The sequence below is a fragment of the Dermacentor albipictus genome, chromosome 1 (assembly GCF_038994185.2).
Source record: "Dermacentor albipictus isolate Rhodes 1998 colony chromosome 1, USDA_Dalb.pri_finalv2, whole genome shotgun sequence".
In the NCBI taxonomy this organism is placed as follows: domain Eukaryota; kingdom Metazoa; phylum Arthropoda; class Arachnida; order Ixodida; family Ixodidae; genus Dermacentor; species Dermacentor albipictus.
Window position 1 is genome coordinate 274,640,206 of NC_091821.1, and position 17,368 is coordinate 274,657,573.

Here is a 17,368-nt window from a genome sequence, read left to right on the forward strand (position 1 = left end):
TGTCAATCGTTAACGTTCATCATCTCCCAGAGAGCACTTTATCGCTGTCTGTGGGCTACGAAATGTCATCTTCGATACGGTCCAATGTGTGTTTCGTATTCTGCCTTTATCGAACGAATCCACAACAACAGCAAAAGGCTTGGTGACCCACGCCTAGACTAACCACTTCACTAGTTCGTTGTGTGATGCATTACATTTTCAAGAATGGCAAAAGCACTACATGCAACTTCGTTGCCACTAGCTTAGCCTAAAGAAAAATTGATCTTTTGAATGAGCTAGTAGTGTTATCTTCTTCACTGTGCATCATAATCAGTCACCAGTGCACCGCACATCTTGCACAACTTGGGTGAGCATCGAACAGAATAGGATCTCAATCTGGACCGGGCTGGTCATCCCAGCCCAGCTGTACTATCGCTAGGTTTCGCTCTGTCGATGAAGCATCAGCATCGATATGCAAGTCAGTGCTGTGCATGCTACCTTGTGCCCCACCCCTGCCATCATCAGACGTTGCTTTATGTAGTGTTTCACAATGGTTCGTTCATCTCGCCTGCACCACAACATGTGCACTTCCGCTCATAACACCCTCTGTGTACAGTTCTCCCAATGGCATCTGCTCGTGTGACTCCGTGTGCTTCTGACCAAGACCTCGTCAGATTAGCTTGCTCTTGCTCACAGAACCCATTTGTCGCGTTCCTTGTTCGTTGCGTGGCTCCCATACTTGCCCACTGGAGATTTAATGTTATTAAAGCAAAAGCTTTACTAGCCGTGTAAACCTGAATTTCACCGTCGCCAGCAATTTGACCTTCATTTGACTGCATCTGCGTCATAGCCTTGGCAACGCATCCCGTGACTCGCCGCACTGAGCTCCGCCGCCAGCTTGGCGCATGCGCTTTCTGCAGCTAGGTCACCGTCTAACCACGTGACTCACTGCACCCCTGGCTAAGAGGAGCACCGCACTTGCCTAGTCAGTGTGAGCTTGGCCATGGATGAGAGCGAGGCCGGGCCATCTTCTCTGAGCATTGTGCAGGAGTGGGAGGCTTTGAGCCATCATCACCAAGCGGCGTCTCACCACCTCGCGGATATTGTCCGGCGAGCTGCTTCACTGGAGAGGATCCAGAATGCAACAGGCACCGCACCGTCGAGATCAATGTAGCGACCGCATTTGCACCCTGTCCGCTTGTGCTTCGATGCTGCACATGTTCGCGGTGTCTCTTTGCATGTCTAGCACTTGTGCTTTCCCTGTGGCACAACAGGCATTTTATCGTTGAACGATGCGTGTCTACCCAAGCCTATTCACAGTCATGTCTAGCCACTGACCTAGGCACAGCGGTCATACCTGCCTTAACAATGATTGTATACCTAAGTATAATAATTACAGCTACATCAAAGGTTAACCAAGTGAAACCAAGACTTAACCAGGCTAAACCAAGCTTTCACTTCGCATATCCAGGGTTAGCTGAGCTAAGCCACAGCCAATTTTTTTGCTGCCCTTTCTGCTAACAACCTTGGCTGTCCATGGACCTTTCTGTATCGTGTCTACAACCCTGTATATACACGCCATATACTTATCTGGGTTTCATTTTCGCGACGGGGAGTAATCTTTAGTGGCATTTTCATTGCCCATCATCATCAGTCATCATCGCACTGCACATATCGCAAGGCTCGGGTCCTGAGTTGTGAGCACTGAACAGAATGCGCTCTCGTTCTGGACCGGGCTGGTCGCCACAGCTGCTGCTCCACTCTCCACCTTCCCTAATAAATCTAGGAATGGTAGCACGCCTCAAAGGCTGCCATCGTGTCGTCTTCCTACAAGCTTTTGTAATGACACTGAAAGTGGTGCATTATCGTTGCCACCATGCGCGAGAACACTTGTTCCATCGCCATCTTGTGATAACAATGATGATAATGCAGTCTCTAATGGTAAACTCTGTTGCAAACACAGTTTTGGTTTTGTATCTGAATGCACCGTGCAAGTAATTTCAGGACCAATTTCCTTTGAGAGAGAGAGAGAGAGAGAGAAAAGAAAGAAAAAAAAAGTGCACATTTGAATTGGGTATATACAGTAATCATTCATAATAGCTGCAGTTTCTGCTTCTACTGTAATTAATTTTGGGTAGTAAGATTTACAACAACCTTAAAGCTTCTATGAAAGTAAAATATAATGGCTACGAACCTGCTGCACTTCAGTGTCCACAACAAATATCTTTTTTGGGTAAACAAGGAAGAGCTGGTGCCGTACTGCTCGATGATAACATAGCTGCAAACATTCGTTGAGGGGAAGTGCTTCTTCGATGCTGTTAAAAGATGGACAAAAGATTGGTCAGAAAATGAAAAGTAGTAAATTTTTCAACACAAATACGTTCACATCATCTCATATGCAGCAGCCTGTTACCAAAAGTCATGCCAGACACAGGGTAACCTTAAGCTTTTGAGCACGTCAACGAAACATGTAAATGACAATAAAACATTATACCCCAACCATTTCTTAAGGACGACTGATATATTTTAGTTCTTGATTGTCGAAAAATTCCTACAACCATCAACCACCGAACTTTAAAGTTACGAACCCTCTCAAATCACAGATATAAAATCTTGATAAATAAACAAGAAACAACTTTATAACATATGATGTTTCGAAAAGTGAGTGAGAAATCGGTAACATGTTAGAAAAAATAGTTGAAGAAAACATTTCAAGACATTTTTGATATTGGAGCCACAGTGGTCTAAAAAATACTAGACAGATTAGGGAAGACTAGAATTAATAAAAGATGGTCGACAATTCTCAGGAGACTATGCCAAAAAACATGCCAAAACATGATCATAGAAACCATGCCGAAAATCTGCCAAAGGCTTGAGTCATCACGAGTTAGAAACAAAGAAAAAAGGTATGGCAAAATTAGAAAGGAAGCAGAAGAAATTTTGAATTAAGTCAACTGTGGATTAATGGCAGAGCAAAACTTGTGTATGTGCAACTTGGAGGCCACCACTGCTTTAAAAAAAGAAATTGTGGGTTTTCTTTTAAATGTAGAAAAAAGAGCCACGTAATAGCTTGCAGCAAACACATGATGCTGATATTTTTATATGTTCCACAACAAAGCATTTAAATATTTGCTGTAAATGTATAAATTAAAAATAAGTTATAAACTACTGAAACAAGAACAACAAAAAAATATCGGTTTCATCAGGCTTCTGCTAAAATACTACAATTGGTTTCATCTGCATAGAAGGCTTCACTGGTTTGTAAAGCTTGGTGCATAATATATTAACAATGTGCGCCAAATAAATAAAACAATGTGCCGATGGTGGCACCATCCATTCCAAAAATGTGATCACATTTTTGGAAGAAAGATTAAAATGTTGATTTGCAGATGTTTTTGCGACTGATGTGCACATGCCTATGCTGAAGAAGGTATAAATGTCCGGTGAATTTCAAATAAACTTCCAGGTGGCAGTCAGCGCTTGTCTGTGGTATTTGTTTTCTTGTGTCCTCGTCTTTTTCGCGCTGTTTCACCTCAGTTCTAAATAGAGGGGGAAGTGGGCAAAAAGCGCGCCATCTTCCATCGGGTGCAAGGCACTGGGGGGAGAGGAGGGGTGTTTTGTTTCGGCAGCTGCTGCATATGGTGTAGCCATGCGGGCCCTATCTTAAAAGTGATCTGCAATGGGGACCGAGTGCGCGCACCGAGTGCTGATAGCTTCATGTGGGCTGTTTTCGCTGCTTAGTTCGCGTTGAAGCAAGAGGCAGCATGAAAATCAATACACCCACTGCTGCTGCCATGGTTCATCACTACTGCGTTTTGACAGCGAGTGCGCGTAGTGATAGAGTAAGATGTGTTCACGTTTGCTTGTGTGTGTGTGACACTGCACTTGTTAATTTAGTTAGTAAGTGAACGATTACAAGTTTATAGGAGCAATAAACCTACTATCCTTACTTCCTATAGCTGCATGCTAATTTGCTATTGCAATAGATAGTAGTTTATGACTTTTTTTTAAAGCCATTTTTACATAACAGACCAGGGCAATTCCAATTGCAAGTACCTAATGCTTAACTTTCTGTTATAATGTAAAAGTATTCCAATCTGTTCATATTCCAGATCATCCATTAGCCCTTCGTGATAGGTCAAAATGGCTCAGGCCTCACCCATATGGGGATAAAAACAGATTGGAATAGTTTTACGTTATACAGGCCCTGGGGACAGAAACGCCTGCGCCCGCTGAACCCGCTGCAGCGCGCCTCCTTAATATCTAGTTCATTCACAGCACCCTCAGCCTACTTTTTGTTGTTCATGCACCTCAGCTAGGAAGCGCTGCACCACTTGGCCCGCTCGACCGTATTCTAATACACTCTAAATACAACTGCCCTGTCCGTTCTGAAAGCAGCGATGATAGCTGGGAGTGGCTGCGCATACACTGGCAATTTGCTGAAGGCCACCAGAAGCACCAAAAAGCTCAGTGTTATAAGTGTGAGAATTACGACAAACTGTGTGGGAAGCGCCCTCGTGTGGTGTGTGAATTTGGATGTGAATGGCTGCAATCTTTTTCAGAGAATGAATCCACTCACTGTTTGTGGCCACTGCTGAAGTAGACATGCTGAAGTCATTGTGGCGCAGCGTGGTGGAATTTTGGTCAATTTTCTGTGTTTGGTGCAGTTTGGCGCAAGAATTTGTATAGGAATAAAAAAGTCCCCCCTTGATAAGGGTGGTTCAATGCCCAGTGACATGTGGATATACCTACTTTTCGTGTGTTGAATCGTGAAGGAACTGCTCTCGCACAAGTTTAGACGCACCTGTACTTTCAGGAATACATGTGCTGCAGAAACTATGATGAGGAAGACTGAAAAATCCAAAAGCATACAATGCTGTCTTGTTTGCTCCCTGCTAACTCCATACATAAGATAACAGTGCCCTGCTCAGCTGCTGTCACATATTTAAATGAGAGAGCAAAATTTATTATATATTTATCAGCCACAAATCTGGTGCACACATTTGAATAAAATACTGGTAGAGAGCATTAGCTGCATGCTATGTTAGTATTTCCACCACATCTTGAGTGGGACTATATGACAGAGTTCTCTTTAAGGTTATTTGAGCTTGTCATATTTTCGTTGAGTTTCTTGCAAAATTCTTCAATTGCTTGTCATTGTTTTGTCTCCCCCCCCCCCCTAAAAAAAAAGTGGGCACGTCCTGTGCTACGGGGCTTAGCAGGGAGAAGAGAACTAGGAGTCTGATTCCTGATTAATAAGAATATAGCTGGTAACATTTAGGAATTCTACAGCATTACCGAGAGGGTGGCAGGTCTTGTTGTGAAACTTAATAAGAGGTAGAAAATGAAGGTTGTACAGGTCTACGCCCCTACATCCAGTCATGATGACCAGGAAGTCGAAAGCTTCTATGAAGACGTGGAATCGGCGATGGGTAGAGTGAAAATAAAATACACTATACTTATGGGCGACTTTAATGCCGAGGTAGGCAAGGAGCAGGCTGGAGACAAGGCAGTGGGGGAATATGGCATAGGCACTAGGAATAGCAGGGGAGAGTTATTAGTAGAGTTTGCGGAACAGAACAATATGCGGATAATGAATACCTTCTTCCGCAAGCGGGATAGCCGAAAGTGGACGTGGAGGAGCCCGAATGGCGAGACAAGAAATGAAATAGACTTCATAATCTGCGCTAACCCTGGCATCATACAAGATGTGGACGTGCTCGGCAAGGTGTGCTGCAGTGACCATAGGATGGTAGGAACTCGAATTAGCCTAGACATGAGGAGGGAACGGAAGAAACTGGTACCTAAGAAGCCGATCAATGAGCTAGCGGTAAGAGGGAAAATAGAGGAATTCCACATCAAGCTACAGAACAGGTATTCGGCTTTAACTCAGGAAGAGTACCTTAGTGGTGAAGCAATGAATGACAATCTTGTGGGCATCATTAAGGAGTGTGTAATAGAAGTCGGTGGTAACTCCGTCAGGCAGGATACCAGTAAACTATCACAGGAGACGGAAGATCTGATCAAGAAACGCCAATGTATGAAAGCCTCTAACCCTACGGCTAGAATAGAACTGGTAGAACTTTCGAAGTTAATCAACAAGCGTAACCCAGCTGTCATAAGGAAGTAAATTATGGACAGAATTGAACATGCTCTCAGGAACGGAGGAAGCCTAAAAGCAGTGAAGAAGAAACTAGGAATTGGCAAGAACCAGATGTATGCGTTAAAAGACAAAGCCGGCAATATGATTACTAATATGGATGAGATAGTTCAAGTGGCTGAGGAGTTTTATAGAGATTTGTACAGTACCAGTGGCACCCACGACGATAATGGAAGAGCAAATAGTCTAGAGGAATTCGAAATCCCACAGGTAACGCCGGAAGAAGTAAAGAAAGCCTTGGGAGATATGCAAAGGGGGAAGGCAGCTGGGGAGGATCAGGTAACAGCAGATTTGTTGAAGGATGGTGGACAGATTGTTCTAGAGCAAGTGGCCGCCCTGTATACGCAATGACTCATGACCTCGAGCGTACCGGAACCTTGGAAAAACGCTAACGTAATCCTAATCCATAAGAAAGGGGACGCCAAAGACTTGAAAAATTATAGACCGATCAGCTTACTGTCAGTTGCCTACAAACTACTTACTAAGGTAATCGCAAATAGAATCAGGAACACCTTAGACTTCTGTCAAGCAAAGGACAAGGCAGGATTCCGTAAAGGCTACTCAACAATAGATCATATTCACACTATCAATGAGGTGATAGAAAAATGTGCGGAATATAACCAACCCTTATATATAGCTTTCATTGATTAGGAGAAAGCGTTTGATTCTCTCGAAACATCAGCAGTCATGGAGGCATTACGGAACCAGGGTGTAGACGAGCCATATGTAAAAATACTATAGATACTATAAATACTATAATATAATAACTATAACTATAACTATAATATAATAAATACTATAGATATCTATAGCGGCTCCACAGCCACCGTAGTCCTCCATAAAGAAAGCAACAAAATCCCAATAAAGAAAGGCGTCAGGCAGGGAGATACGATCTCTCCTATGCTATTAACAGCGTGTTTACAAGAGGTATTCAGAGACCTGGATTGGAAAGAATTGGGGATAAAAGTTAATGGAGAATAGCTTAGTAACTTGCGATTCGCTGATGATATTGCCTTGCTTAGTAACTCAGGGGACCAATTGCAATGCATGCTCACTGACCTGGAGAGGCAAAGCAGAAGAGTGGGTCTAAAAATTAATCTGCAGAAAACTAAAGTAATGTTTAACAGTCTCGGAAGAGAACAGCAATTTACAATAGGTAGCGAGGCACTGGAAGTGGTAAGGGAATACATCTACTTAGGGCAGGTAGTGACGGCAGATCCGGATCATGAGACGGAAATAATCAGAAGAATAAGAATGGGCTCGGGTGCGTTTGGCAGGCATTCTCAGATCATGAACAGTAGGTTGTCGTTATCCCTCAAGAGAAAAGTGTATAATAGCTGTGTCTTACCAGTACTCACGTACGGGGCAGAAACCTGGAGGCTTATGAAAAGGGTTCTACTCAAATTGAGGACGACGCAACGAGCTATGGAAAGAAGAATGATGGGTGTAATGTTAAGGGATAAGAAAAGAGCAGATTGGGTGAGGGAAGAAACGCGAGTTAATGACATCTTAGTTGAAATCAAGAAAAAGAAATGGGCATGGGCAGGACATGTAATGAGGAGGGCAGATAACCAATGGTCATTAAGGGTTACGGACTGGATTCCAAGGGAAGGGAAGCGTAGCAGGGGGTGGCAGAAAGTTAGGTGGGAGGATGAGATGAGGAAGTTTGCAGGGATGACATGGCCACAATTAGTACATGACCGGGGTTGTTGGAGAAGTATGGGAGAGGCCTTTGCCCTGCAGTGGGCATAACCAGGCTGATAATGATAATGAATGATGTTTCGGGGCTGTTGAACCAGAGATATATTGACATATTAAGCTGTAATTTGATGGTCATTATGGCAACTGCAAGTCGTTTTGCACTGCCATATATTGACATACTCTGAAAGAGCCCTCATTTGGATTCATAACTCTTGTTGGAAAGAACTGCAACCTGAATGTCATTACTCTAATTGGATGGTTAGCAAAACGTAACATTGCAACTAGCTTTCACAGCACAGTGCCTACATTTGTAACCAAAACGTATATAGTGCTTACCACATTGAAAGTGAAAGGATATCAGCTTAATGTAATAACCACAACGTGCATCACAGTTAATGATGAAGTTCATTCCACAGAGCACATCGTTAATACAATCCAGTACAGCAGAAAAATACAAGGAGTGATAAATTTATATGACTGCTCTACTTACGTAGCTTCAGCAATGTCACCTGCTGAGTATGAAATAAAGTGTAGACATTACGTCAACTGCACAAGCCTGCCTGCAATGTGTTAAATGCCTTTCAAGCTTCATGTGCTGACCCTGTTCGGATGTCTCCCGTGCGTATGAGCGACTTGACTCCACTGATGAGCCGACTCCTGGGCTTGCTCTTCTCTTCACTTGTGCTGTATGCCACACTGCACAGAGACCACTTGTGGCCGCTACCCGCTGGTGCCTGCTGCCCATTTAGGTCCTCCACAAGAAGCAGATGGTCAGCTGCCAAAACTGCAAGGGATCAGGTCCTGAAATGCTTTTCTTCTTCAAATATAGCGGAAAATCAAAAATACTTTTTGCAGTAAATAAATGAGCAGAACACATTTTTTTTTTAAAGGGTAAACAACAATTACAAATTACACAAATGTTCAATTTCCTTCACCCCTGTTTATACACACGCTATTTGCCTATGCAAAGATGTGACAGCATATTAGCATTTGCTTTTAAACAGGATAAAATATAATTTTACAACTCCGAAGGACTGAAGAGCATACTGTGTTTATCATTGCAGCCCATCTCCATTTCAGTAAAATGAGTTCTGGGACAAGTTGGTCACTTATTTCAGGCATAACAGCAGCACCAAAAAACACAAACAAAAGAAAGGAACACTGACAGATACGGACAATCACTGCACTCACAACTGATTTTAATCCCAGAAAAGAAGTTGAATATAAAGGCTGCTTCGCACATGCACGTTCGGAGACGAAGAACGTGTGCCACCACCACACTCCACAAAGTACGTCTTATCTTCTTGCTGAGAAAAGGTCACATTCTGAACTATATAACACAACTGACATATCACTAATGCAATCACAGCCCTTTCTCTTTATATTGGAAGGCTTCTAGTAGCTCTTGTGTGGTCCGGTCTTTGCCCCTACCTAATATATTCACACTCTCAAAATGCGGCGAACACTTCTTGCAGGAACTGCAGTACTGTACTAAGCGCACGTCTTCGCTGTTCTCTAAATTTCGTTGGTGCTCCCTCAGCCGATTGTTCAAGCATCTGCCAGTTTGGCCTACATAGGCTTTTCCGCAGGACAGCAGTATCTAGTATACTACTCCTGATTGGCACTGCACATATGGCCTGGCATGCTTTTTTCCACATCCACCTTTTGTGGATTCCTTGCCGGAGATACGAGGGCATAGCTTGGACAGCTTTTCCAGAGCAGAAAAAACGAGCGGTACCCCATACATGCCTGCAACCTTCTTCAGGTTGTGTGAAATATCATCTAGGTAGGGTACCCACTTCCGGTCGCAAGCTTCTTTCCTCTTCCCTCGCCTTCAGGCTCGACGATTTTTTGATCATACTGGACAAGCAGAGCCCTTTACACTACTGAGCTACTGTTAATAAAATTTTAGATACTTTTAAAAAGCATGGAAAGGACTGACGTTCACTTGCGAGTCACCAAAGCAGAATGCCCTTCAGTTTTTAGACATATGTGTCAACATTGGTGAGGAATGTGTGTTGGACCTATGTTCCGCTTGTACAAAAGCAGCTCTTCCTTATGATTCCACCCATTCAAAGGTCGTAAAACAAAGTATTGTGAACCTATGCCTGGTATCGGCACTGAAAAAGTCATGTGAACATGAAATGCAAACTAGCTTTAATAGTCTATTGGAAAGATTTTTAGCTTCTGGTTGCCCTCAGTCAGTCATGATGGTTGTTGCTGAGACCCTCCTGAAAAAAGTGAAGTGCACGACGAGCATGAAGATGAGGGAAGAGGAAAGAAGCTTACGACCGGAAGTGGTACCCTACCTAAACAAAATTTCCCACAACTTGAAGAAGGTTGCGGGCAGGCTTGGGATGCTGCTCATTTTTTCTGCTCTGGAAAAGCTATCCAAGCTATGCTCTTGTATCTCTGGTAAGGAATCCAAAAAAGGTGGATGTGGAAAAAAGCATGCCAGACCATTTGTGCAGTGCCAATCAGGAGTGGTATACAAGATACCACTGTCCTGCAGAAAAGCCTATGTAGGCCAAACTGGCAAATGCTTGAACAATCGGCTGAGGGAGCACCAACGAAATTTAGACAACAGTGAAGACATGCACTTAGTACAGCACTCAAGTTCCTGGAAGAAGTGTTTGCCGCATCTTGAGAGTGTGAACATATTAGGTAGGGGCAAAGACCAGACTGCACGAGAGCTACCGGAAGCCTTCCATATAAAGAGCAACGGCAGTGATTGCATTAGTGATACGTCAATTATGTTATATAGTTCGGAATGTGACCTTTTTCTCAGCAAGAAGATAAGATGTACTTTGTGGGGTGTAGTGGTGGCACACATTGTTTGGCTCCGAACATGCATGCGCGAAGCAGCCTTTATATTCAACTTCTTTTCATAGAATAAAATCAGTTGTTACTGCAGCGATCGTCCGTGTTTGTCAGTGTTCCTTTCTTTTGTGTGTGTTTTTTGGTGATGCTGTTATACATCTCCATTTACTAATTGCCCTACAAGCTGACACCTTTCACATATACAGTCCTCCACAAGCTTTTTCTCAGCTAAATGTGTACAGCAGAAGGGATGAGGTACTGGCATGTGGCTGTACAATTCAGTCTGCCACCTCGCCTGAAAGTACACAAAGGATATTTTGCTCTTGCATCAGTGCATGCTCAAGGAAACAGGTACTGGCCTATGGGAGTAAGTGCAAAATATCTTTGACTGCTAGTTTGTTTTGCTCGTTGTGATGCATAGAGAAATATTTAGGAATGTGTGAATACTAGAACAGACAAAGACTAATTGAATAGTGAACGCTCAGATAATTCAATTTGCCAGTTGAATGTCTACTATTCTTTGGAAGACTCATGGTAGGAAGACTCAGCCAGAAGACCACGCCTGGCCGCGGCACACGGCACTGGTGCACACCATTCTGTGCCAAGTATATATGTTTCTGAGGGGCTTGACATTTATTCAGTGTAGCAGTTAAAAACTCCCCTGTCGAACATGTTGTCGAGCAGGACTGGCCTTTCTCACTTCCACATGTAGCAGATTGCAAGCAGCGGCTCATCATCACACTTCTCTCTCTCACTATGGTGCGCTACATTAGCTGGTACAGCTAAGCATAGCTGGCCAGGCCAAGCCAAATTAGCAGGAAAGGTTCATTTGCCAGCTGGCTGGGTGCATAACTTTCTCACTCGCATAGTGGGGCCATGTGAGTGTGCTGAAACAGCTACTGCATAGTTGATGCACTGTGTTATGTAAGGTGCCACATGCTGCTTGACCACAGTGAACTTCATTTGGGGCACTTCACCTGTTTGACCGCATCACCATTTCACCAGTTTTATGACAATGCCAACGAGCAAACTGGAAAGCAGAAGCAAAAGGCCATCACATTGGAATAGAAAGTGGCTATCAAAAGTGCTGTCACATCATGTGCTAAGAAGTTGCAGGTTGCACATGCAGAAAATTTTTTGTGGCTATTTTATTATTATTTCTTCAAATACATGGCTGCAGAGCAGTTTGGTGGGATGCAAAGGTGTCTTCTTCTTTTAATGTTTAATAAGGTCACATACTGTCAATCCCAGATATCTACAACCCAAGAGGGATTGCGAAATAGTTAAACCAAGGTGCTTATCAAGTTGACATTTCCAAATTCCCTGAGTTTTCCAGGTTTTCCCTGAGTGCCTTTGCAAAATTCTGAGTGACGCAGAACTATGTTTTATGTCAAGATGGGCTGAAACCATGTCGCCCCATGCTGTCACTCTCTAGTGGGCATGTGAAAAACAAATAAAAATAAACGACTTAATCCAGTTTGAATACTAAGGAGTAGTGTTTATGTTATTCAAAATGAGAATAGAAGGAAGGGGTTCGTAAAATGCACAGCAAATAAAATGTCTTTGAAAAAAATTGCAAATCGAGTCGGACTTTCTCAAATACAAATAAAAAGGAGATGCATACAGAAGCAAATATTTTCGAGTACGAGCTGTTTCTATCAACTGGTAGCAAGCTCACTGGTATGAGGCTTGAACTTTGTCACAATTGAGATTCTCTCTCAACAGCTCCTAAGTCAACCTCAACTGTCTGACAAACTCTCAGCCCGCGCACGACACCTCAGTGTTGTGTTTCATTGCATTAAAGAGTTTGTTTTGGTTTGGATGAGGGACACCTGCATATCGGCATCAGCCAACACATTGTCTTTTGAGCTCAAGCTCCTTCAAAACAGCGGCAGCACGCTTCTTTTCCCTTTCATTCCTCAATGCGTAGGTCCTTTTTGTTCTTGGCCTTCCGCCACTCGTTCACCCCACGGACCATTTGAAGCATCTTCTTGGTCAGTTGCACAGTCCACGTCCGATTTTTCTAACTCCCTAAGGGCCGCAAAAACGTCCGAAAAATCAGCCAGTTGGAAAAAATAAATGAATGTCATTTATTGCCCTTAAGGGCTCAAATCGCCCCAGGCACATTTGAAAATGCTCTGAAGGCCTGTCGGTACACATACTAGACATATCAGTGCTCATACTGTGACAGGAGATACCGGGTGCACACGTGTATAATTAAGGAATACATACTGTGTCCCGTGGCAATAGCCCCTTCCAATGCTTGTTATGCTTCACTGCATTACTTTTGCGTATGCTTCACCAAGGAACATTTCTGTACAGAGGCGAAGCTGACTCTTGGGAACCGGCATTATGCAACGCACCGTGCTTTCTAAGCTTCTAAGCCAATCACGAGGACCACAAAGGTAGAGTCAGTGCCAATGCTGACAGCAGCAAATTCTTGCAATAGAAAACATGGCACCTAACGGCAAGAAGCTTAATAGCGAACTTCGAAGCAGCTAGGTCTAGTGTTGTCACAGTAGTGGCTACGGGTGCCAGCGGATCTGCATGCGAGAGCGCCGGTTCAAGGCGGCGAGGTAATAGAACGGCAGCGGTGGTGGCTTTGATCAATGCCCTTTTGGACCTGGGGTCACGGCAAAAAGCGTCAGAAAATCGGATGGCAAAGGGTTCTTGCGTCCGAAATTTCAGACGTTCTGATACAGTGACTCTATGGGGTGCGTGGTGGTGTCGCGAAGCTGTCCAGATTATCACGCATTCGGAAAGTCGGTCGTTGACTGTACAATGGCAACTCCTCCAGCTGACGACAGGGCGTCAAAGACAATTCATTATGATTCGTGTCTGTTACTCGAGCCAGCATTACTGCGACTTTCAACCCTTTCAATAAAATTACAGCTAATTTTCCCTGATAGAGGCAAAAATTCCCTGAGTTTTTCCAGACTACTCAAAATCTCTGAGAATTCCCGGTTTTCCGGGTTGGTAGACACCCTGTAAACATATCGATAATTTGAAATGTAAATGATGCATACCCAAAGTTTATCAGGAAACTACGCATGTCTCAGACAGATTTTTGATATCGTGACAAGTGGTATCTTACAGACTTGTTTCTCCAAGGCTGTGTGGGACGCACAGTTTATGGTAAAAGCTCATTAATTCGAATTCCACGGGGATGTTATGAAAATTCAAATATATAGTCTGACGTAGAGTGAACATGTGCGCACATGTTACATCATGTTGGCGAAAAGAACGTCTATATTTTGAAGCACGACGCAGCCAGCATAACCGGACACGGCCAATGTGGCCCGACATGCCCGATGTTGAGATGGCATTTGCTCCAACCACGTGTTCGTCGTGCCAACTACACCGTCCCACAGTGCACGGCACAGAAATAAAAGGTGCCCGTGCTGCTTCACTGACGGTCACAGGTAGCCGTTCAAAGTGGTGCGCGGGTCGGGGATCGTTCTGCGCATGCTCCAAAGAGAACAGCCGACGGCACGCGTGTCGAAGTCTAGAGGGGACGGCATTTCGGCTGGCGCAGTGGAAGTGCCATAGTGTGACTGGCAGCACACGACACGCACCGACGCTCGCCGCAGGAAGAAGAGCTGCACTCTAATGCTCTCTCAAAATGCATCACAACCTGCTACGACGTTGGTATTCGTTGTACTTTCGTAGATGCACCGGTTGCACGCTGCTGAGTTCCACTGTACGCAAAAGTGGCATCCAAACATGCATCCCAGCGATGCTTTCCTTTGAGTCATTGCCACGAATCTCAAAGGCTAGGCTTTTTTGTACTGCGAGTGCCGATAAACGTCACAGCCGCCGTGTTATAGACATTAAATGGTGCCGATTCTCGGCAGAACCCCTTGTAGATAAAGAGCATAGCCTTTGACATGTAACATGAAAGAAAGAAAGCAAAAAAGATGCAGTTTGCCTGAAAGGCAAAGCATCAATTGCGATAGCACATTAGCAGACAGCCGTATGAAGTAAGGATAGTACATTTATCGGCCATATGAGCTTGTAATAGTAAAGGCAAGGCGCAGAAGACCAGGACTCAAGAAGAAGGACACAAACGACAGGACCGGTGCCACTCACAACTCACAAATCTGGCACGCATGGCACGCAATCTGGCCGCCTTTACTACTTCAAGCATGAACCAACTAGCCCAAGCAAGACTTTTACTTGAGCTTGTAAACATTCACTGTTTCACATTTACATTCAAGGCGTACCGCAAACATGAGCACATCACACCCGATGACTACGGACACTCACTGTCAAAACGCTGACGTGAGAAAACGCGGGAACAGCAGCAAGCGAAGTTACATTTGTGCTGTCTATCGCTTCAGTGCAAAGTGCGCTGAGAACACACAGCAAGCACAACACTACAAGCCGCTGGCGCAATTAGACTCTGCCCCCAACGTAGATCGCTCTCAAGATACAGCTACATGATCGCACGCAGCCGCCACATGCACAGTTGCAGCCAAAGTAGGAGGCCCCCCCCCCCCCACCCCCGTGCCTTGATACGTTGGGTGCTTTGCATGCGAGAGAAGACGACGCGTCTCCTCTTCGTATTCGTTGCTTTCGTGCGGGTGGGATTGAGCCGCGATCACCGACTCTATTTGCATGCTTTCAGTTGCTCGCCCTTGGACTTTATACAGAACCTCACAGTAACGCCAACGCCCACGCTGATGGCAGAAATGCGCTTGGAGTGCCCATACAATAGCTATCACAATAAATAAATAAAAGAACATGCAGCGTCGTGTCTGCATTTTTATCTTGAAAGTCATGAGAGAGGGAGAGAACCGACCTGCAACAGATGGCTGCAGATGGAAAAAGCAAAGCTGTGTGGCGACGATTGTCACCAGTGTGCTCCTGCGTACTAGCACTTTCCCCATCCCCGATGGCGCGGAGTTTGAATCATCAGTGGCGGTGTAGATTAGTGTGAATTCAGTGTGATTCAGTGTGAATTAGTGGGATGCATTACATGTTGCTTTCAATACATTGTTGGACAGACCGTGGCGGCTACTTCGAATTGTCAGTAATTTTGAATTAACGAGTTGTGAATTAACGAGCTTTCACTGTACGTACTAATTTTATTTTTTGCACATGAAAGTTGCATGTCACTCATGCTGTAAAATAGTCTTTGATATATTTACCGTAATTCTAACCTCAAAAGCTCACATTAAGCCTCAATGCGAACTTCAAAAGCCTACAAAAACTAAATACTAACTACCATGCATGAATTTGCGCATGCTTCGACTAGCATGTGCTATCATCTGAAACACCCTATTTTTATGTTGTCGAGAGATTAAAAGAATTTACACTGACATAGATGAGGATAACTTTATCCAGTACAGTAAAACCTCGCTAAAACGTACCCGCTTAAACAGTATCGTTTTAAAAGTAGTAAAGTCCAATCCCTGACTCAGGGGCCATTGAACATAATGTGTTTTGTATCCGCATAAACCGTACCAGCTCATTGCGTATGCATTGGTTAAAACGTAGCGTTTCAACTTTTCGTCGCGCAAACACAGCGGTGAGCCGTCTCCATCGGGCAGCCCTGCAGAACAACAAGCCTCAGAGATCGAAACAACGGCTTCCAAGCACCCTGTGCGTTTGCGCGAAGCCACATCAACATCATTTCGATGCCGTGCTTTCTCCATGGCCGTGCCAGAGAGCGTTATGGTGTCGTGCAAGCAAGGACTTGCGTCGTTCTGAAGCTCGGATAAAAAAGACGCCGGGTGCTCAGCATAGAAGAAAAATTAGGCATCGTCCGTGCTGTCGAACGTGACACAAAGAAGTCGGCACTGGCACGCAACAGGGATCTGCTGCTGGCTACAGTGTGTGGCATTTGGAATGCTAAGAAGTTGCTCGGCAGCGCTGCTGTGACCGCGAAGACATGTCGGCTACGAGGTTCGACTTTTCGCCATCGTTGCCTGTGTTGTTGTCGAAGTGTCGACTAGCGACAGTGATGAGGACGACACGGAAAGCGACAGCACGAGCGATTCAAGCCCGACGGTGGCACAAGCTGCGCGTTACGTCAGCCTCATGAATGCAATCATTGCGATGAGAACAGGGGCGCGATAACGCAATTCTATTCCAAATGAAAAGTATTCTAAACTCCGGCATCCAGCAATGAAAAAGGCACCCCCTGGACTTCTGCAGCATTACTGCGAACAAGCACGGAGAATATGTAACACCAACGAGCAATCTGCCATGTGAGTGTTTGCCAAGAAGAGGGGGCTGGCTGAAAAGCTGGCACGCAGCTTCAGTAAGTTTGAGGCTGCTGTCGTCGTCGTGCTAGGCCGCCGCGGCATCAAATGAAAATAACACTTTTGTCGTGCGAAGTGAATAAATACTGCATGTTTTTTTCCCCTTTCATCGCACTCTCTCCGAGTTCCGTTTTCGACAGGTAAGTGGGTGATTTCATGCTATTCGATTAAACAGTACTACTGTTTAGTACGTACTTTTTCCGAGCTCCGGCCAACTAGGGTTTAATGAGGTTTCACTGTACATAACATTTTATTGTCAAACTTTAAAAGAAATATATTACACTGAGACACTATATACTTACTATTTTGACAAAAAAAATTTACTGTCAAGCTGGTAAGAATACAACAATGTTTTATTGCGATAGCAATTATATGGACACTCCCGGTGCATTTTTGTCGTCGCCATCGTCATGATGTTCTATATAAAGTTCAAGGGCGATAA

At 44.3% G+C, this 17,368-nt stretch overlaps 1 protein-coding gene across 2 annotated transcripts in view; it reads right to left on the bottom strand.

Moving 5' to 3' along the window:
* LOC135908775 (WD repeat-containing protein 11-like) overlaps nucleotides 1-17,368 on the bottom strand; it is a 318,419-nt gene that overhangs the window by 222,894 nt on the left and 78,157 nt on the right. For both annotated transcript variants that reach the window (XM_065440614.1, XM_065440615.1), the window contains exons 6-7: nucleotides 8,441-8,624; nucleotides 2,174-2,294 (exon numbers count right to left, since the gene is read on the bottom strand). In XM_065440614.1, the coding sequence (XP_065296686.1) occupies nucleotides 2,174-2,294; nucleotides 8,441-8,624 (305 nt within the window). The remainder of the gene's footprint in view (nucleotides 1-2,173; nucleotides 2,295-8,440; nucleotides 8,625-17,368) is intronic.